Source organism: Schistocerca piceifrons, chromosome 1 (genome assembly GCF_021461385.2).
Source record: "Schistocerca piceifrons isolate TAMUIC-IGC-003096 chromosome 1, iqSchPice1.1, whole genome shotgun sequence".
NCBI classification, from domain to species: Eukaryota; Metazoa; Arthropoda; class Insecta; order Orthoptera; family Acrididae; genus Schistocerca; species Schistocerca piceifrons.
Window position 1 is genome coordinate 670,678,308 of NC_060138.1, and position 24,217 is coordinate 670,702,524.

The 24,217-nt window shown below is 38.8% G+C and overlaps 1 protein-coding gene across 1 annotated transcript in view; it reads left to right on the plus strand.

The window, feature by feature from the left end:
• Positions 1–832: 832 nt before the first annotated feature.
• LOC124765112 (hairy/enhancer-of-split related with YRPW motif protein) overlaps positions 833–24,217 on the plus strand; it is a 148,864-nt gene continuing 125,479 nt past the window's right edge. Inside the window, exon 1 of the mRNA XM_047249136.1 lies at positions 833–920. Within this exon, the coding sequence (XP_047105092.1) occupies positions 833–920 (88 nt within the window). The remainder of the gene's footprint in view (positions 921–24,217) is intronic.

The window sequence follows — 24,217 nt, forward strand, 5'->3', positions numbered from 1 at the left end:
TACAACTTGACTAGAAAAGAGATCGGTTGGTAGGACATGTTCTGAGGCATCAGGGGATCAACAATTTAGTATTGGAGGGCAGCGTGGAGGGTAAAAATCCTAGAGGGAGACCAAGAGATGAATATACTAAAAAGATTTTGAAGTATGTAGGTTGCAGTAGGTACTGGGAGATGAAGAAGCTTGCACAGGATAGAGTAGCAAAGAGAGCTGCATCAAACCAGTCTCAGGACTGAAGACCACAACAACAACAACAACAGGTGGCAGTTTAAAGTCTTCCAGTTGCTGACAGTTCTGAAGTAAGTACAATCAAGTGATTTACGAACAGTAGATGTAAGTGTAGTGCACGTAGTGCACACAGTTTACTTTGGTTAATATTAACTAGGAGTATAGTATATGGGGGGAGTAAGTCACTAGGAAGAGGAGTGGTGAGAGGAAGCAAGTTCCGTAATAAGCACCTAGCCTCAGTGTGGATAATTACCTTTCTTTTGTGAGCAGTAGTTTTAAGTAACACTCGGTATGCACTGAGAACCGCTTCATCATTCTACAGAAAAAAGTTGTTATAAATAAGCCATATCAGTTTTCTGTTTTGACTCATTAGTTCGTGATTTAACAAAATACCTACAAAAACTAAATATAATTTATTTTTCATCATTTTAAAAAAGAAAGTTTATGAAGAAAGCTATTTTTCATTCTAAAGGTTATTAGATGGATGGGGGATAGAGAGGGGTACTAGGCAATATCTAACTGTAGTCAGGGGTAACAGTAAGGTTTTGGACCACCGGTCTAGTGCAGTTTTTATCGAATCCATACGTATTAACAGGGATATTCAAACATGAAGAATTGCCAGTACCCCACCAGAGCAAAGTGCAGCACACAAGCTCAGATAGGAATACCTTACATCACAAATCCATTCATGTCAGGTAAGTAACTAATGAGCCTGTATGTGTAATATAGACATCTTCCAACCCACTAAGAGTATATCCTCCAGTCATTTGTGTATTGTATGAGAATTTAAGTAAATGTTCCATTGAAACAAAGTCGTCATGATATCCAGCATATGCAACTTTCATCTTCCTGATACTGAAATGCTGTTTGCTTATTGTCATCAGCACTTCTCTTTCTTTAATTGCAATATCCCAATTTGGCAATGGCCCAACGGTGTATTAATACACCATTATTTGTCTATAGTGGTAAACTTCCTCCACACCTTTGCAATTGACAGGTTCCTATGACTTCTGAATAACACTGACAGCGAAGAATCACTATATTTTACAAGAGCTCATCCCACTTAATAGTTGGTGCCATACTACCACCAAGGTCAGGGATCTCCGATAGGGTGCTAGGCTTTCCCTCATTTTATAATCACACTAGCGTATTACGACAAGCAACCTTCAAGTGTTTTGTAGGAACCTGAATGGGGTCCCATGGATGAAAGACAACGTCATTTAACCCCCACCCCTGTTCCATTCGGAGAAACGAATGATTGTAGGTAAATATCCATCTTAGCTCCACTTCCTCATTGTGACCATTTTGTGAGATGTGTATGGGAGGAGGCATTACATTTCCCCCGGGATACTTTCTCGGATTGTGACAGGAAACCTCTCCGTGATACGGAGTGCTTCTCTTACAGCGACTGCCATTGGAGGCTGCCAAGCATCTTGCACTATCACTGCATGCGTGACGCTCCTCATTGGATCTTCTAATAACCCGACTTGATATAGGTTCCAGACCGATGACCAACACTAAAAAATCTGTGGAATAAGTGCTTTGTAAGCTATTTCTTCTTTCTAGGATGAATTTCATTTCCTTACGATTCCTACAAATGAATCAGAGGACCCTGACACATTCTTTTGCTTTATGTAGTCATTCTAATACAGATCATTCTGGACAGTTCTCCTAGGAGTTACATAACTGTTATTGTTTCCACCAACAGCGTAATCATGCAGTACAGGATTTCTTGTCCTATATATGTTCATTGCGCTGTATTAATTAACGTCCAGTCTCTGTACCAACTGTCGATCCACTGCAGTTCACTACTTTCTTCTGGTGCTGCTGTCTCGTTTCAGACGACGGCATCATCCTAAAATAGCCTACATCTGCATCTAAACATACACTCTCCAAATCAATGTACAGGGCAGGATGGAGAGTACATGATAATACTAATAACGATTTTCTCTCCTGTTCCACTCAGATATACTGATAGAGGGAAGAAATGATAGGCTCCGTGCCTCAGTACCTGCCCCTGGCCTGTCTCTTAATTTATTCTTGTGATCGCTATGTCGAATACACGCTGGTAACACATTTTTTGTTGAATGCAGTTTCTTAAAATTTATTCAGTAGCATTTAGTGAGAAATACATCCTCTATTTTCTGTTACATTGTTCGAGTGGGGTACACCAACCTGATGCGATCCTGTCAGTCTAGTGGAGCTTCTGACATTATCCACTGGATAATTTATATTGCTAGACCTGCTTTCTCGGTCAGCCACAACGAAATCAATTACTTAATGCGATCAGATATCTGTAATTAACTTGCATATTACGATAAGCAACCAAGTCCTGTTGCCTTTGATGATAGGATGTAGTGACTGATATTGTACTCCTTACTTATCGTTGATTCTGGAATCTTCCAAGCTGAATGCACCTTTTCTCTTGAGTAAGCATTGTCCCGCTGAAATCAACTGCCCCTGCGCTCGTGGCCATTCACCGCCATTACGTGCGCGGAGAGTCGTTGTTGGGCTACAGCATGGAGCAGTCGGATGCAATTGAGTCATGGATAAATAGTGTGACGTATTTGCTACAATGTATAGTTAAAAGCTGAAATGTTCATGTCGGTTCATAACGAAAATTATTCGAGTAATTCAGTTATTTCACGGAAAGGTGCTCGGGATTAGTTTTGAGATGTGGTTGCAACAGTATCATGTTCGCGAATAAGTACCTTTCGTGGGAATCATTGATATTAGGGTGTAAATGAAAAAGCTTCCCTGGTCAGTGATTAACTGTTTAATTAATGTGGAAACATAACGTAGCAATAATGACATCATTGTGAATATGAAACGAGCTTAACTGTCACTGTAAGACTGCATGAGTTTAGGCATTGTTAGGGAAGTGTGTTATGTGCTAAAGGGACAATAAAACAAAGTAGTCTTACTTGTACTGTTATCATTTCGAACTGACGTTTTTCGTTAGCACCACAGTCAGGTTTATTTCACAACAAAGCGTGCTCTCTAAGTAAAGCTCCCATACTCGAGTCCGATAGTCACAAAGTTAACTAAAATAGCTGAAAGAAAGAACTGTACATCTCTTGCTATGATAGGGACAGTAATATCTCAACCCACTTTGTACACTTGCCATTATTCTATATCCCAGAACATCTATCTAAGGAGGAAATCAGGAAGTGTACATGTATTAAGGTGATGACTGTATCGTAGTTTGAAGGTATATTGCTCCCTGTGCGGTATAGCAATACGTGCTGCAAAGTCCCAATCTGTTTGCAACATTTTTTGACGGCAGTAGTCCCATACAGGAATCACTGACTGACTGGCGAAGTGCCCTGGGCTGTTCCCTCACTACAACATACAATCTGCCTCGTAGATCAGTGTTCTGGACTATAAAACACATTTAAAACTTATTTAAAAGAATAAACGTAAAGCATTCCTATATCATTATTTCCAGAGCATTGCAACTGATTCTTCTCCCAGGAAAGCGGGTGACGCTGACTTTTTATTTTTTGTGATGAGCTTTCTATACTACACATAGGGACGCAATTGCAATTTGCACCAGACGTAGTATTCTACTACAAAGCACTAAAGTGTTTGAACCAAAACTTTTTGTAATGCCACCAGGGTGGTTTGTTGCAACTGATTCGCTGTAACATAGCACTGCATGTTGCAAATCATTGCAATTCTGTACACTCTTCTGAAGTTCTAAAAGAATCTTTCAGACGAATCGAGTTTGACACAAAATTCCTTGCTTTCGGTACAAAGTCCCTGATTTCGAGTTTGACCAATGAGAAAGAAATTTTTAACACATAATTACAACATCGAAATAGTTTGCGTCCTTCAGTTTCTAACCTCTACCTTTACAGGATATGGAGAAAATTTTTGTAGCATTCTTTATTTATTGAAGTATAGATATGCTTTTGGGGTGGGATATACTGTGAAAAATACCATTTATTAGTACAAAAATGTCTAGCATCACCATGGAATTATAAATACCAGCTTAATACCACATTCTCTGGACAGGAAGAAGTACGTCTGAGCATTTAGTAAGACTGGTAAGATATGTGGCTTCCTTACACTAAATGTTACTCTACCCCCTAAGAAATCTACTTTGGGAGGAAACTTAGTGGCTCACATTTATTAAAGTAATGGCCTACGTGCCCTTTTAGTGCAAGATGTCACTCCCAGGTGAACATCACTCTCACCTAAGCATCTGCAAGGAACAGCTGAAGTAAAAGAAAAAAAACACAGGGTAATGCCAGCCAGCTGTTAACGCTGGAAGTTACCCAGGAATGTGGATCACTGTAATATATGGATGACATTCACATAGGTTTTAGCAGCACAAAGACAAGTTTTTCGACTGAATATTCCAAACAATTTTGATGTGGAAATAACATTTATTACTCTGATACAAAAATAAAATGAATTTCTTGTTCATGGTCACAAATATGTAATCAGATTTATGTATTACAATAAGCAAACTGCTATGCCTAGCACCATCCTAGAGCTATAAATCACGGCTTTATGTCATGTACTCTAATCAGGAGGATGTGTACCAGGATATTTTATAAGATCGATAACAAATCATAAATCTCTACGCATGTCTCTAGCATTCACAGTATCATGTAAGCTAATGTGTATTGATATACATCACAGTAGTACCATAGTATGCATAGTGACAGCTGCTACTCCAGTACTGGCAACATGTGAGTCATGTGCATTTTTTACTGTGATAGAACAATTAAGTTACAATGGTAGTGCTACATACCTGTTTTCTTTAACAGGGAATTGATTAAGTCCGTTCAACAACTAGTTCGTTTTATTAAGACCTTTGAAATAACACTGTTTGTAGGAACCAGTCGTATTCGATAGTATTTTTATTTGACAGTATTGTAGAGAACAATATCCTGGAGTGATAAAAATAGGTTTCCCAACCCTTAATATAACACTTCTGTATAATACCTATATCCTCTTTTTCGGAGTATGTCAACAATATCCACGCAGGCTATAGATAATGCAAAAACTATAGGCAGACAGAACATAATTTATAACCTTTTTCTCATTCCTGATTGCCTGGAAGGTTTAGTTACACACCTGTCAACTTCCATGTGCTCTTTCAACCCCAGCAGACAAGTTGCAAGACACTGTTAAATACAGTACAGCAGCAGTTTTGTAAGTTACCTGGTAATTTACACCTTACGGAAGTCATTAGCACAGAATACAGTGGAGCACGTTTCTAAAAAATTCTGTTCGGTATCATTTAATGTATTTAGACAGTCCTTCACAGCGTCAAACATGAACGACTTATTCCACAGTTAAAAATCGTCGCTTGTAGTCTGACAACAAAATGTTCTTTTGCCTGGGAAGATGCAAAAATTTCTAGTAGACTGTTATTATTAAAACGGTTATCAATAACTTTTTTACTCCTGGGATTGTGATTTGACACATAAATTTGTTACATATCTTTACTCTACGACTGGACGTCATCTACATCGTAGTCGTATTGCTGTCTGCGATAACATTCCCGGTGGGCTTCTTCTTGCACACAGAAGCCATGGTTCGATGTTAGTTGGTCATACATCTCTACTTAAAAAACAAAAAAAATTCTAGAAAAATCTTGCGTTATATCCACATCTATAAGCCAATAGTCGTCTACAGTGTTCCAGTAGTCCACGTAGCTGGTTCATTAAAACATCAATTTCAACTTTGGCCAATTCCATTTTATATAGTACTTTTACATTTCCTCAAAATGGTTTCTAGGGCTTCCTTGTAACAATATACCTCTTGCTGCCATAGTATTCCTCTCGTGTAGGAGAAATGGTAATTTCTTTTTTGCATTAGGTCCCTAGAGCGTATCTCCTTTCCTCTATTAAAGTAGAGATATGTGGTATCGTCCCTCTCTTATATCTAGTATTCATAGATTCTGCCATAACTTTCGGTTGTTCCCACTGTATAATACTTTTTTCTAAGCATAACTTTAAAAATGGTGCAATATTAAAAAAGTTATTTGACATTTGTGTAGACAATGAATCATAATTATTATGTTACAAATAGTTCACATATTAACAGACCTGGATATTACTCTATGTAACATACCCCGACACAGCATCTAGTATCTACTGGTTCGGTGGAAAGTATAAATTCCCTCTGGAGTTCTACGCCTACATTGCAAAGCACTTGTTAACGCCTAATACAGAAGTGTGCAGTACAGACCTGATAAATGGGTGACCACACTGAATTACGAGTATAATTGTTATGTAACGAGTCAGATATTTTGCATGATATACTTCTCACTGCAGCTGTAAGTCATTACTAGATTAGCAGAGTACAAACTGCCTATAAATCTCCACATCACACAGGACTTGTTACCAGATGACACAGAACTGTGTGGCACAGATCTTAATGTCAGCACTCAGTGAGTAATGAGATACTGTTTTTTTAACCCTATAGATGTCTCTCTATGTCAACATACAATGGTATTGTCTGTCAGTTCTATATTTAGACACAAAAATTATGATCCTTTAATGCTAGCCAGCCTTTTTTTTGAAGAAAGTGGTAAGATCATGGTGCAGTCATGATATCACATTAAGGATTGACTTATCTAGATATTATTTGCCTCGATATAGAATGTTGATGTGTGGTGTATCTCTTCATCAGAAAATAGCTATATCCTTTGTGCATATACAATTATACTGCATTTTTTATAAATATACCGTAGGATTTGTGACTTTGTATTCAAAACATCCAAAATGTCCACTTATTTTTCATGTCTCTCATGTCTGACGTATCATGAAAAATTATATCGATGTAATTAAAAAATGTAAAAAAATCCATCATTTCTCTGCAAGTATTCCAGTGTGTGTACCCTTTCCATTAGTATTTACATTAAATGGAGATATCTCGTATCTCCCTTTCAAATACAGATTTTTCCATAGACTCCGTTTAAGGTAACATGTAAGCCTTTCTTAGGCATAGTCAACAGCCTGTTCTTGTTTGAATAGGAATTTATGCTTTTCCTTTATGGTGATGTTTTGCACATTAACTGCGTTTAAGGGAGTAATTTAATGAGGAATGGTCTTAGACTATTCAATACACTGCTTCTAATACATATGGAATAACACTATTTGTAGGAACAATAGTAGTTTATGATACTTCTTTTTTATTTTAAGACCTGTGGAATAACAATATGCACGAAGTCCAGTCCGCCACATATTGAAACAATATAACCACAACTTTTTCAAACAGATCCAAATGCGACTGGACGTTTAGAAATAGACTTTTCATATATTCACTATTGTAGAAAACACCTCGAATCCATCATTTTCCTGCAAGCATGTCAACATGTGACCTCTTTCCATTCGTATATACAGTAAATGCAGCTGTCTTATATTCATCTTTGTATAAAGATTTTTCTTGTATTCTATGTGTAAATGTATATCAAAAGCATTCAAATTTTATACAAGAATATTTGTATGCTTTTTACTTATCCTAACATGTGCTGGTTGCTTTCTATTTATTTATTTATTTATTTATACGTCAAGTTCCTTAGACCAAATTGAGGAGCAAATCTCCAACGTCATGGGACATGTCAATACATGAAATTACAACATAAAAGTAATAACAGATAAAAATAAAATGTTTATGAATCCGAAAAATATCAATCAATAAGTTTAAGTAAATGTAGTCAACAATATAACAAGAATCAGCTTAATTTTTCAAGGAACTCGTCGACAGAATAGGAGTGACCCATGAGGAAACTCTTCAGTTTCAATTTGTAAGCGAGAAGGTTTGCTGCTAATATTTTAGAATTCGAGTGGCAGCTTATTGAAAAATGCATGCAGCAGTATACTGCACACCTTTCTGCACAAGAGTTAAGGAAGTCCGATCCAAATGCAGGTTTGATTTCTTCCGAGTATTAAGTGAGTGAGAGCTGCTTATTCTTGGGAATAAGCTAATATTGTTAACAAGAAATGACAGTAAGGAATATATATATTGAGAGGCCAATGTCAAAATACCCAGACCCGTGAACAGAAGTTGACAAGAGGTACGTAAACTTATACCACTTATTCCCCGAACCCCTCTTTCTGGGCCAAAAAAATCCTTTTAGAATGGGAAGTGTTACCCCAAAATACGATACCATAAGACATAAGCGAATGAAAGTAAGCAAAGTAGACTAATTTTCGTATCGAACGATCATTCACTTCAGATAGCATTCGAATAGTAAAAATGACAGCATTAAGTCTTTGAACAAGATCCTGAATGTGGAATTTCCATGACTGTTTACTATCTATCTGAACACCTAGAAATCTGAGCTGTTCAGTTTCACTAATCATATGCCCATTCTGTGAAATTAAAACGTCAGGTTTTGTTGAATTGTGTGTTAGAAACTGTAGAAACTGAGTCTTACTGTGATTTAACATTCGTTTATTTTCTACAAGCTCGAACTTAGATCATGAACTGCACTATTTGAAACTGAGCCAATGTTGCACATAAAATCCTTTACTACCAAGCTAGTGTCATCAGCAAACTGAAATATTGATCCCTGAGGCACCCCCCTCCCTCCCCCCCCCCCACTCACACCTGACTGTACCCCACTCAGACTCCACATCATAGTCATTCTCAACAGTGTGCATAATGACCTTTTGCTGTCTGTTTCTAAAGTAAGAGGTGAACCAACTGTGAACTACTCCCCATATTCCATAATGGTCCAACTTCTGGAGCAATATTTTGTGATCAACACAGTCAAAAGCCTTAGTTAAATCAAATAATATGCCTAGTGTTCGAATCCTTTAATATTCTGCTAGGCACTCCATCATAACCATGAGAGTCAACAATCTTCAGTGATTTAATTATTGACTCAATCTCTCATGTGTCTTTATCGCAGAGAAGTATTTCAGACATCAATCTCGGAAAGGCATTTGCCAAGAAAGTAATATGATTCCGTGTAGAAATTAAAATTTTATTTAATTCACCACCAATGCTCAGAAAATGATTGTTGAATACTGTACATACATCTGATTTATCAGTAACAGAAATATTTTTAACCATGAACTGACTTTATATCATCAACCCTGTGCTGCTGACCAGACACTTCCTTCACAACTTACTATATGCTTTTAATTTTAGCCTGTGAATTAGCTACTCTATTTGCATACCACATACTCTTTGCCTTCCAAATAACATTTTTAAGCACCTTACAATACTGTTTGTGATGGGCTACTGCAGTTTGATTCTGACTACTTCTAACATTTTGATATAATTCTCACATTGTTTTACATGATATCCTGATTCCATTAGTCAGCCACCCAGGCTGCCTATTACTGCTAGTATATCATTCAACGGTAATACAGATTCCCCACAGAGTATCTACATAGTGAATGCAGGAGCGCTTTCTCTAATTCTTCTTCCAAATGGCTATCCAGAAAAACTTCCGTAAATAAACACAATGCTAACTGCCAAAACCATCCATTATATATGTGCACACTAAAACACATGGACTGTGGTGGTGTTGGACTGTGTTACTGAGTTAGCTATCTTAACTACAGCTTTCTGCTTATTGATTTTTATAAAATCTCTCTTCTAGATCATCTAACAAAGGATAAACGCATTCTTACTTTCTTGTGTGTTAATAACACAGAATACATCAACTGCATCTAACAAAGCTTTTTATATATTCTGAAGATCCAACATACATGCAACAGAAAGAAATAATTTTTGCAAACTTGTGTTTATCCAGATGCAAACACCTTTATGTAGCCACAAAGGAAAAATAGTGGTTTGCAGAATATGTAAAGAAGAGGTAAGAACATCCAGTAAACTGTGCATTAATTTTTTAAGGAAATGCAGGTTTTGATCCATAAATAACAAAATATAGAAACATATTATGCATTCATATTTTCAGTATGGCCATAGAAGATGTTTATAAATAAAGCTGAAACAGCATGTGGTGAGAAATATTCTTTCAATCATTTTCAGTAAACTTAAGATGGAAAAACGAATAATAATCGATCCCAAAGTTTCATTTTCTGTGCATTGCTCTGAGTAACTCTGTGGGTGTGCCATAATTTTGTCGCTCTGTAGCGTTGTTGGAAAAGATTCCAGACATTTGATCTGCTACGTCCCTCTACAGCTTCTAGAAGTGTGTAACATGAATTGTGAAATACGGGTATTGTGATGTGTCCACTGTCGCAGCATAACACTCGGTTATGCAGTCTGTCCTGAAGATAGCTTAAAAGCATAGAGGGCCAAAGAACAGAGATAGCGAAAGAGAGAGCACAGAGGAAAAGTGTCGGGAGAGAAACAAGTGAAGTACAATATATATCTTCCAAGCACAGAAACTTTTTAAGATCTTTCTTCTATTTCTGAGGTAGCTTTACACTTGTGCGACATGTAATTTATTTATATAAAACGTAAACATAAAGGAAAGTGCAGCAACTAAGAGCTGGGAGGATATCTCTGAACTGCATCTCAGGGAGGTTTAAGGAAACCAGCGAGAATCGATCCCATTCCCTAGATCGTGCAAACAGCTGTTATTAGCAATAAGGTAATACGTTTTATAGACCCCTTTATCGGGAAAAAATATCTTCAGGCTGTTCGCCAACGCATAATACATACAGCATGGAGAGTCTAGACTGAGGGAACACCAGCAATGGCTTGAAGCATTGGTGCACGCCCAGTTGCTTCTTTGTCCGCACGTTACTAAATTTGGCCAAGTAGGCAACACATGGTCTTAGAAATCCAGCTGTTTCTAATACTTGTTGTTTAAGGACGATTAGGCTGCAAAACTTCAGGGTATGAAGGTAGTCTCGTAAAGGTGGAGGATGAGTTAAATATGATCAAGTAGGAGGTAGTGAAGTTATTACAGGTGATAATTTTAGATGTCTATAAACCAAAAATGCTAAAATTAGTAGGTACAAACCCTCGAGGAATGGTTACTGATAAATGAAAGAATACAGAAAGTGAACAGCGTTTATCCGTCACAATCCATTTTACTATCCAGATCTACAATATTTGCAAGCCGAAAACCATTCAGATTAATCAAGCACACGATCAGAAGTTTATTTTACAGTAGTTACTTAAGAAATAGGGACTTACCTCGGATTAATTTCACTGTCAAGGTCAGTATGTTAGAAAATGAATATCATACGGGCATAGATGGAAACAGCCATTATTTAACAATTGTACATCAGTCCACTCAACGAAAAAAAATTAGGGGAACAAAATCATGTAGTCGCAAATTTTTGCGCAGTGCCAAGAAGGAGCATCACGATCAGGTACTAAAAATCCCGGCTGGTTGGGTTTTGAGAGTTGGGGTGGGGGGGGGGGGGTCTTTGAGGTAACTTTTTAATATTTTTTCTCGAATAAATTTAATAACGAGGTTCCTAGAGAAAATCTTTCCCAGTAAAAAATTAAACTTCATTCAATTTCCTACAAAACAGTTCCTGTTCCTTTTTCTCTAGAATTGTTAGTTTCCCGGTTGCAGAGGATGTTAAAATTGCAGGTTATTAACATTATTTTTTCAGCGGTGTGAAAGTACTGATTATCTTTAAATGAAGTGGGTTAAAAACAAATATTGAACGTGTGTACCGTGTTTAAGTCTAGTAGAGTCGTATTAATGAATAATTTGGGTTCCGGGGGTCTAACAGGGTGGCCGCCGGATTGTGTTCAAGCACTTCTCTCCTTCACAGGCCTGCAAACTGAAGATCGAGCAGGTGATTTCCTATTCGATTTACCCTAATACGTCACTAGAAGCAAGTACAGGGTGATTCACTATCCACAGCTCTCCTTATAAATCACTGGCGACGCAGTGGATGGACATTATCGTGGTAAATCTCTGCACATTCTTCTACACTGCTAGAGGGAAAATGATTCTTTGTCATCTATCGTAGACTATACCTCCCCAACTTTCCTATCCAGTTCTCTTATGTGAACAGCAAAATAACTTCATTTAGAGCGTGTTTATATAGTGGAGCTCAAAAATGGTTCAAATGGCTCTGAGCACTATGGGACTTAACATCTGAGGTCATCAGTTCCCTAGACTTAGAACCACTTAAACCCAACTAACCAAAGGACATCACACACATGCATGCCCGAGCCAGCATTCAAACCTGCGACCGTAGCAGCAGCGCGGTTCCGGACTGAAGCGCCAAAACCGCTCGGCCACAGCGGCCGGCTATAGTGGAGCTATTTTCAATCTATTAAATGAGTACTTTTACAGTTGTTAAGTAGGTTTCTATATAAAACACATTCCTGGAAAGAATAGCTGGATACTGTGTACCTCGTAAGTGTGTGGATTGATTAAATGTGACACCTTGCTGTTGTCTGTCGTTGACAGCGTATTGTAAGGCTGCACAACAGTGTTGTAGTCACTTGGTGGTGAATTAATTGCTCTTTTCTTGTAACTAATTGTGTTACTGGTTCACTGCATAAATCGTTTTCATTCAGGAATTGCTGGCACTTGTAGAGTAGGCTGTGCTGAGTGGACACACTTACCACGTGTCCGCAGTATATCTTCCAAGACGGGTGTGAATATGCCTGACGGAATCGGACATGTCATGTAACAGTAATCTGGAGTAATGTATTGACTAACGTTGAATTATCTGAAGTTCTATAACAACTAAGTCAGCGCTGCAACTGGAGCCCGTGGGTCTCTTCAGATGTTGGGAGAGCTGAGACTCGAGTGATGCACTGGATGCCCCATATGCGTGAAAAATATTCCAGACGATGATAGCGGAAACAACGATCTCGAAATTTCCGGAAACATATTGACAGCATGTTTCACTTGGGACAGGCTCTTCAGCGTGGCACACAGTTGACAAAATGGTTCAAAGCACTGTGGGACTTAACATCTGAGGTCATTAGTCCCCTATACTTAGAATTACTTAAACCTAACTAACCTAAGGACATCACACACACATCCGTGCCCGAGGCAGGATTCGAACCTGCGACCGTAGCAGCCGGTCTGAAGCGCGTAGAACCGCTCGTCCACAGCGGCCGCCGACAGTTGACAGCTCCAGCTGTTGAGCTATTTTGCATAATGACTCACCTAATGACCGCAAATATGTACTACCTTAGTAAACTCAATTTACTTTGTCTATTCACATTGTGAGGTGGCGGTCTGTTTCATGCCTTTCTCCTCACATTTTATCCTCTTCGCATACTGTATCTGCGTAAAGACTCTCTTGCTTCATTTTCATTCCGATTCAGTGTTATTTGTTGGCTTTCCACCTCTAATTCATGTTTATATGAGAGGTTAGAAGTAGCTTGTGGCAACGGGGTTTCCTTTCCTTACGTATCTAACTCATCATTCCATTCTTACGGTAGTTTTTACTATTAAATGCATTTGGTCTCGGATGAAAACAGGAGGAAATGTCTCTTCCTCTGGAAGAGCTGTCGGTCCCTCAGAAAGCAACTCCTACGCTAGCGGAACCCACAGACATTCAGGCGAGCCTTACAGCGATTATCTTCCTGGCTCAGCCTCCGCAGACAATGAGCGGAGGAATAAAAGACCGGTGTCCTCACAGCAGAACAAGAAACAGCTGCTGGAAGGGCTGAGAACTCTTGTTTGTTAGGAGCCTTTGGATGGAGTCCTCAGCTGTCCATTCGCCATTATCCTGCTGTGTGTGGTCCCCAGACGTGTTTCCTCAAGCACTTGTCCTTCCAGTGGGAACGGAGTGTGAAGCCTAACAAATTTTTCAGAATTTCCAACAAACAAATTCGGAAGTGGGAATGAGGCGACACTCACCTCCTGTTCCCAAATAAACGCATCTCATTGGTGAAAATATTTTATCTTTACCTAAGTCTTATTTCAAAGGAGATTCTTTTTTCTTCCATAACCACTAATGTTTCGTTTCATTATCGAGTTAACGAACTGGAGCTCACCCCCCTAGTGATGTTTCTTTTTGATCTCTTCCTTTATTACCGAGCGAGGTGGCGCAGTGGTTAGCACACTGGACTCGCATTCGGGAGGACGACGGTTCAATCCCGTCTCCAGCCATCCTGATTTAGGTTTTCCGTGATTTCCCTAAATCGTTTCAGGCAAATGCCGGGATGGTTCCTTTGAAAGGGCACGGCCGATTTCCTTCCCAATCCTTCCCTAACCTGAGCTTGCGCTCCGTCTCTAATGACCTCGTTGTCGACGGGACGTTAACCACTAACCACAATCTTCCTTTATTCATTGTTTTGATGTTTTATTTTATTTTATTTTTTTGCATAATTACGTAGTTGTGCAATCACCAGTGAAAACGCAGTTTGCGTCGTGTATGTGTGAGTATTACCTCTAGCGAAATTGCGCTGCTGGTGTTCCTAACAACCGTTCATTTTCTTATCATTTTTCTATTTTAATTACGTAAATTCTTTCTCAGACTGTTTTATATCCTCGATGTTTATATGTTATGAGTAAGTTTTACGCACTGTTTGAGGAAATAGTTTTCACTCTATCATTCATGAACCATTAAAGTAAATTGTTCAACCGAAGTGCCCAGGTCCCTTGACCATAAGCAATATTGCTCAAATGGCTCTGAGCACTATGAGACTTAACTTCTAAGGTCATCAGTCCCCTAGAACTTAGAACTACTTAAACCTAACTAACCGAAGGACATCACACACATCCATGCCCGAGGCAGGATTCGAACCTGCGACCGTAGCGGTCGCGCGGTTCCAGACTGTAGCGCCTAGAGCCGCTCAGCCACTCCGGCCGGCCATAAGCAGTAGGAGAGACCCCTGACGAGTTCTGGAACTTAGTAAATAACGTTTTCCGAAATGCCCGGCAGCTGATTTTTCAAGTAGCGTATTAGGTTCCCTGGGGTAATCTATAACTCTGTATGATCTGGGGGGTGATAGATTCAGCATCAGTTTAATCTGTATACTCAAGAAACACCTGATGAGCAGAAGTTCGTGTTCACAGCACAGCCGGCTTCTGGCAACATAAGAGAACTAGATGGGAAATACTGAGGAAGTGTAGTCTGTAAACTGAAAATCGAGCTGTGCTCTTAGGTGGGAATTTGCCTTTCCCGAAAGACACTACAGTTGCCGTACAGGATAACTCACAAGGGAACCTCCACATCGCACCCCCCTCAGATTTAGTTATAAGTTGGCACAGTGGATAGGGCTTGAAAAACTGAACACAGATCAATCGAGAAAACAGGAAGAAGTTGTGTGGAACTATGGAAAAATAAGCAAAATATACAAACTGAGTAGTCCATCTGCAAGATATGCAACATCAAGGACACTGTAAGTTGAGCAGTGCCGTGGTCCCGTGGTTAGTGAGTGCAGATGCAGAACAAGAGGTCCTTGGTTCAAGTCTTCCCTCGAGCGAAAAATTTATTTTCTTTATTTTCGCAAAGTTGTGATCTGTCCGTTCGTTCACTGACGTCTCTGTTCACTGTAATAAGTTTAGTGCCTGTGTTTTTCGACCGCACCGCAAAACCGTGCGATTAGTAGACGAAAGGACGTGCCTCTCCAATGGGAACCGAAAACAGTTGATCGCAAGGCCATAGTCAACCGATTCCTCCAGAGGAAAACACATCTGATATATTCTATACGACACTGGTGACGGCATGTGCGTCACATGACAGGAATATGTTGTCGACCCACCTAACTTGTACACTTGGCGAATGGGTAAAAATATTCTTCTACCTTGCCCTGGTTAGGTTTCCTCGTGGATGTGATAATCACTCCCAAAAAAGTAATGAAAACATAAGAGTTTGTGACATAAATCGAAAATAAAAAATTAAATTTTATCAATCGAGGAAACGCTTGATCCAAGGACCTTCCGCTCCGCAGTTGCTCACGCTAACCACGGGACCACGGCACAGCTACATTCAAACTGTTCATAATGTTGCGTATCTTCAACATGGACTACTCAGTCTGTATATTTTGCTTATTTTTTCATAGTTCCACACAACTTCTTCCTGCTTTCTCGATTGATCTCTGTTCAGTTTTTTAAGGCCTATCCACTGTGCCAACTTATAACTAAATCTGAGGGGGGTGCGATGGGGAGGTTCCCTTGTCAGAATCAATTTCCCCTTTCGCAGTGTACAACAGCGTGCAGAGATTTACGCGCATCTTACCCATAAGTGTTTCTTACGTTAATGTTATTACTAACTCATATCTGCATTCCACTGTAAGTAGGCTGTTTAGGTTTTCTTATTGGTAACGCCACCTCTGTATAAAAATCACTGGCTGTGCTGTGTGCAGTCTGTGGCTGGTTTGCATTGTTGTCTGCCATTGTAGTGTTGGGCAGCGGCAGCTGGATGTGAACAGCGCGTAGCGTTGCGCAGTTGGAGGTGAGCCGCCAGCAGTGGTGGATGTGGGGAGAGAGATGGCGGAGTTTTGAAATTTGTCATGAACTGCTATATATATTATGACTATTAAGGTAAATACATTGTTTGTTCTCTATTAATATCTTTCATTTGCTAACTATGCCTATCAGTAGTTAGTGCCTTCCGTAGTTTGAATCTTTTATTTAGCTAGCAGTAGTGGCGCTCGCTGTACTCCAGTAGTTCGAGTAACCAAGATTTTTGTGAGGTAAGCGATTTGTGAAACGCATAGGTTAATGTTAGTCAGGGCCATTTCTTTTGTAGGGATTTTTGAAAGTCAGATTGCGTTGCGCTAAAAATATTGTGTGTCAGGTTAAGCACAGTTGTGTATAAATTGTAAAAAGGGGACGTTTCATATGTCGACCCTTAGCCGAGGATACCTCACTGGAATCTTCTGATTTTTTCTTGTAGTTTGTGTAATTAGTGTAGATTTTGTTTATTGCTAGCGCGTAATTGTAGAGAGAATCTCCTTTGTAGTTGCAGTCTTTCATTGTTGTTGTGGGATGCATGTAGATTTGCACCAAGTATTTCGCAACTGCGCTTGCAATTAACTAGATATTATTTTCAGTGTTATGTTAATGTGTTCCCCTATTTTTCCTCTTCAAATTGTGTTTTTCTGTGTCGTCGTGTGAAATATTGTGACAATAATGGCGTGTGAAAAACGTAATACTAGGCTCCAAAGTAAACTGAGAAATGACAGTGAAAACGAAAGCAGTATGTTAACGCCACTGATTAATGAATTAACTGATGTTCAAAGTAGTAATTTGGTAATTGTGCATAGGGAAATGGAGCGGGCTGCAAGCAATGGTGTAGACAGTGAAACAATTAGTGAACAGGGAAGCATTATCGATCGATCGGTCGGCAACAGCTTGCTTCAGGAATCCGAAATGACAGGACACAATCTTGCAAATACTGTAGATTCAGGTTTTGCGTCCTCACCGTTTTCTCAAATAAGTCAAGACGCATTTTCTGCTTGTCAAAATGTGAATATTGCCGGTTCAAATGCATTGCCGAATAGCGCTGAGGAACATGTTTCATACACCAGTGCATTGTTATTACGATTAATGCAACAAATGGGACAAAAGCTTCAAAAGTTAGACATAATGGAACAAAATCTTCAAAAGTTAGACATAATGGAACAAAATCTTCAAAAGTTAGACACAATGGAACAAAATCAGAGACAAACACAGCAAAAGCTTTAAAAGTTAGACACCACGCTTGAACAAACACGTGAAGATTTAACTACTGAGTTACATAACATTGAATCGAAATATCAAAAAGTCTGTAATGATGTAAAAACACAAATTTGTGAGCATTTTCAACCTATTTTTTCGGGGCATGAAAATGCATTACAGAATCACGAAGCAGCCATAAAAGAACTGCAAACTACTGTTCATGAAAATCATGAGACCTTGCAAGCTAAATTTGACTCAGTTGCATCTACCGATTCGGTTACGCAACTTGCAAAAACTCAGGAAAACTTAAAGGACACAGTAGATACGATTTCAACACAAATGGACACTCTGAAACTTGGTTCAGAAAAACACACTGAGGAAATGTGTTCACTATCGGAGAAAGTAGCCGAACTTTCGGATCAGTTCACTAACTTATCTACAAAAGTAGATGATGATCTGAATGACACAAGACCCGTAGCCTTCACTGACACAGAAGAGTATGAACAAATTAGAAAATTCAAACAAAATCAAAATCAAATCAATACACAGTACAAAAGAGAAATCCAGGAAGTACAAGATCAGTTGACGCAGGTAATACAAGAATTACACATTTCAGAGGACACTCGCGCTCCAGTACGGGAAGAGGGACATAGAAATACGGAACAACCACAAAATAATAACACAGGGCACTTCGGAAATTATGAAAGAAATTGGCAAGGTACACCGAATTTTGAGATGGAACCGCCGAAACTACGTAACAATGACCGTCATGCGACTAGCCGACATGATGATTTTGACTATAAGCTGTTTATTACTACACGTAAATTCAAAACATTTAAGAATTCTGGCAAAGACATTCATCCACAAGCGTGGCTCCATCAATTCTCTCATTGTTTTCCTCCCAACTGGTCATTGCAACACAGATTAGAATTTATGTGTGGCTACTTAGAGAATGAACCAGCTGTAAGAATGCGATCGGTCATTCACGATTGCCACAGTGAAGGAGAATTTTACCATACCTTCCTCTCAGCATATTGATCTCAAGCCACACAAGACCGAGTAAAACATGGCATCATAATGATGAAACATTTCGAACAATCTGAATTTTCAAGTCTTGTGAAATATTTTGAAGACATGTTGCACAAGAATCAGTACCTGTCAAACCCATACAGTCCCTCAGAACTCATCCGCATTTGCTTAATCAAATTACCTGAACATTTACGACATATTATTTTGGCAGGACGTTGCAAAAACGACATTGAAGCTTTTCAGGGGCTCTTACAAGAATTAGAAATTGACACTGACAATCGCGGAACGCGAAAACAGGAACACAACAATTACAGGTCACATCCGTCGCAATTCCGCGATGAAAGAAATAATAACTGGACACGACAACACTATTCTCACAACACAAATCGTGACCAAAACTGACACCACCCGTATGACAACCGTTGGCAGAGCAGTAATAATTACAGGGAAAGATCACCTCTCCGCGGTAGTGACTATCACAGAAACAATCAGAGAAACAGGCAATATGAGAACTAAAACAATTATTATTACGGGAGACAGAATAACTTTAGACGCAACGGTCCAGCGCGCAGTTACGATTCAGGGAGAAATTCTCCACCTCGTGACCGACAAGAAAGAAACTATGGAACCTACCGACATGACGACAGACGATATGATCGTAACGACAGACCTGAATTGCATCAGAACTGGCGGGATTCAAACAGAGCAGGGCCCTCTCGAGGAGGTGAATTTGTAGAAGTTAGGTCTCCATATCCCAATAACGACGCGCGCCAACAAAGAGAATAGGCAATGACTCATACCGCTGGCAGCCACGAAACGTACGTATGAAACTGACGACGCAGCTGCCGTAGCTAGTAATTACGTAAAAATGTAAGACATTAGGGACATCTTACTCCAGGAACACGACGTAAAACATAACAACATTGCATATCCTGTGATTCACATTACAGTAAATGACGTAAAATTTACGGCAGTACTTGACTCTGGCAGTCCCATTTCAGCAATTAGTGAAACAGCCTTTAGCAAATGCAACAAATCGAACGATTGCCCCACACTTCCGTTACGCAAGATTAAATTACAAGGTGCAATCTTTGGAAAAAGTGTAGATGTACGCCAACAAACCAACTTAGAGTACTTTTGTCAAAGCCACAGCTTCTCTATGAACTTTCTCATTGTTCCATTATTGTCGACGGAAATTATATTGGGAGTAGACTTTTTGAATGAATACAAAGCAATCTTAAACTTTCACGATGCTGAAATAAGTTTAGAGAAAGAAGGTAGGTCAATAGTTTTGAAATTTGAAGATTGGCTCTCAAACCATGACGAAGAAATTAATCGGCTTTACCTTCTGTTAGACAACAGTTCGGAATTTTCTACGGAACTAGACACTAACAATCACTCTGCAAGTACTGACAGGGATGATATCGACGACATATTTGATACTAATGAATTAATTCAAAATAAAATTCAAACAATTGAGAACTGTAATGACACTGATAGGCAGGACCTTTTTGAGATTTTACAAGCACATTCCACAGTTTTTACTCACAAAACAGGAACAATCAAGCGATTTCAATACCAATTTCGTGTTCGTGAGCATACTAAATTTTCTGCTAGACCATACGTAATTCCAGCACATTATAGGGACCATGTTAGAACAGAAATACAATCTATCCTTGACGAGGGCATTATTGAGCCTGCAGTAAGCTCATACAAGAATCCATTACATGTTGTTGAGAAGAAAAATGGATCGATCAGGCTTGTCTTAGATTCGAGACAAATCAATACTATCATTATTCCTGAAACAGACAGGCCGCAAACGTTGGAAGAACTTCTTCAAAATTTTAATGGTGTAAAAGTGTTGTCTTCTATTGATCTCAGATCCAGCTTTTATCAGATCGAACTTCATCCAGAATGTAGAAAATACACAGCTTTCCTTTGTTTCGGCGTTTGTTATCAGTTTCGGAAACTTCCTTTTGGTTTGAACATTTCTTCAGCAGCATTCATTCGCGGGCTAAATTCCATATTACCTGAGTTCTTAAAACGTCACATCACCTTATATGTGGACGATATTCTAATAGCAGAAGCTTCATGGGAACAACATAATCGCATCCTCAACAGTTTGTTACGTATTTTTGCAGAATCTGGAATTACAGTTAACTTGGAAAAGTTTGAATTCGGTAGGTCAAAGGTGAGGTTTTTGGGACATATTATTTCTTCTGAAGGCATTCAGCCGGATCCTGAAAAGTTAGAAGCAATCAGAGCCATTCCAGTTCCATCCACAAAAAAACAAGTCCGCAGTTTTCTAGGTCTCGTAAATTTTTACCGTCGTTTTCTGAATATGCAAATTCTAGTTACACCAAAACTTTGTTCTCTCACTGGAAAAAATACTATTTGGAACTGGGATGAAAAAGCACAGTTGGAATTCAATTTTTTGAAAGAATCGCTACTTAATGCGCCAATACTAGCTCATCCAGATCTGTCACAAGGTTTCTGCCTTAGCACGGATTCTTCTAAAGTCGGTCTTGGCGCCCATTTATTTCAAGAAGCCATAGAAAATGACACTACTGTTCAGAAAACCATTGCTTTTGCTAGCCGAGTGCTAACAAAATCTGAAAAAAATTATTCCGTTACTGAATTAGAAGCTTTAGCTATCGTTTGGGCATTTAACAAATTCCGTTTCTTTCTTTCTGGTAAGCACGTAAAAGTATACAGTGATCATCGTGCATTACAATTTCTTATGTCTTTAAAATTAAATCATGACAGGTCAAAACGTTGGGCATTGTTTCTGCAAGAATTCTGCTTCACAATAGTCTACATTCCCGGCAAGGAGAACATTGTTGCGGACGCACTGTCACGCGCACCGGCTGGGCTTGAGAAAAGTAACACAGAAGGCAACCTCGAGAAAAATTTCAGTATTCTTTACATTCAGAAAGTCGCCTTTGAATACTTCATCACCACATCTTTAAAGGACACTGCTCATGAACAAGATAAAGATCCGATTTGGAAAGACATCAAGAGCAAATGGCATGAAAAGACACACACACAGATTCGGCATTATTACCTGGTTAGAAACAACATACTGTTCAAACGCTGCACTGTTGATGACAAGCTATGGGTACTTTGCATTCCAGATGATTTTGTTAATAAGTTCATTTGGTACATTCATTTCAGCTATGCACATTTTGGCCCACGAAAGTGTTATCATATTCTTCGAACGACTTGTTATTTTAACAATATGGAAAAGAGAATTCGAAGAGTCTTGTCTATTTGTAAACTTTGTCAAAGGGCGAAACCATCCACTATCTCACATCGTGCTCCGTTGTTTCCTATTATCCCTTCTAAATTAAAAGAATTTGCTGCTGTTGATCTCTTGGGACCCCTTGTCAGAACATCGAATGGATTTTCGTACGTTCTAGTCGCTGTTGAACTTACTTCAAAACTTGTTTCTTTCACTCCGTTACGTAAAGCCACTGGACGGTCTGTATCCAACGCCTTTGTTAAAAATTTCTTACGTGAAGTTGGACACGTTAGTAAAGTCATTTCAGATAACGGACCGCAATTCAGATCTGCTGTTTGGTCACGCACGCTTCGGAATCATAAAATCAAACCTGTTTTTATTTCATTGTACTCACCACATTGTAACCCGTCTGAACGGATTATGAAAGAAATCAATATGCTTTGCAGACTTTATTGTCACAGAAAGCATCAGCATTGGGACAGATATTTACACTTATTTCAAAACATGCTGAATGAAATGCCTCACGACTCCACTGCTTTACCACCTACTCTTGTACTGAAGAATGAAGAACCACCGAACAGAATCAGAGAGCTTGTACCTTTCCCGAATACACGTAAACTTCGACACAAAGACATAATTGACTTGGCTCTTAAAAATACAAAATCTGCAGCAGACAAAAGGAGTAAACTACACGGTAAAGCAAATGCAAAGAAATTATATATTGGTCAGAAAGTTCTCATTAAAGCTCATTCATTGTCACATAAGAAGAAACACTTGAGTCACAAATTCTTTCTAGTTTACAATGGACCTTACAGAATCCGACGTATATCACACGATAATTGCGTCGAAGTTGAAACACTGCGTACTAGGAAGAGTAAAGGTTTACACCACATTTCACATGTAAAACCGTTTATTGAGAGATAATCTGTTTTTTAGTTTAGTCTTTGCTATAAAATTTTTCACTTCACATTACTAGTACTCTTTGTCACACTTACAAACTGTTAACATGCAACTATGTTTTAAAGCTAACTAACTATCCAGTCAAGAACATGGGTAGCTTAGAAAAGTATTTGCAAATGCATTGTTATAGTGAACAGACGACACAGTGGTTAGTTTATGTGACAGCTACACGATTTTATCACGACACTACTAATGAGTGACAATTTACAATGTTGCTTTTGCGGTGTATCTGTTTTATATCTGCACAGTTTTTCTGAAATATTCTGGAAAGGAGAACATGTTTTAGTAGTAACTTTTGTGGTATAGCTACAATGAGACAGCCTTTTCCGTAGCACAACAATACGTTACAGCACAGTACTTTCTTCATCACAGCAATAAGCATAATAACTAAGATATCTATACGCAAAGCATTTCACTTTTGTTTATCATGAGGTAAGTACATTGGCTTCAGCAGAACTTAGCTTTCGGAGGACAGTAACTACGACACTTCCACAGAGATTATCATACAGCAAGACGCACATTTAGCGCTACAGGACACGTATTTGAGTGATTAATTTTGTACTTAAATCATTTATTTTTAAAGATATTTGAAGTACACTGATACAAAGGTTTTCCGTGACACATTTCATTCAATTGCTGTAATCTGTAACACCTGAGAGTATTATTCATTAATCCTCAGGGGGGTACACGCTTACTTTGTGTACCATGTGTTTGGCAAGCACAAGGAGCCCTAGCTAATATGGTATTTGCTTATACAACTTTACACATCGGTACCATATTTCTCTAACACAGAATTACACAGCTATCTGATTATTTGACAGAGAAACAAACATTCTTTTTACTACGTCAGTGACACATGTTTACGCAATTACAGAGTTGGATTACTTCACACTTACGAAATTGTATTTTTGTCTGTACTTTGTGAAATGCTCATATTTTTCGGAACCATTGTGATACTATAAGAGCACTGAATGATGTATTTGGTAAGGGACCATGATTTTAAAGTAATTTTGAGGTAGATGACACTATTGAAATGAGCAGAGAATTTTCTTTAGATTTTGAAATTATTTCATAAAGCTACAACGTTTTTGAGATTTGACTGAGGTGTTTTGATGTTATTTTTATGACAACGAATATGTATATGTGTAATAAGGTAAGGAATAATGAGTAGTGGTTAGGGACTCTGACTTGTGAAAAAGGATGTTGGAAACCAAGAATCGTACTTTAAGAGTTATGAAATGTGTGTAAATGCGTGAATGTATCACAATGCCGGC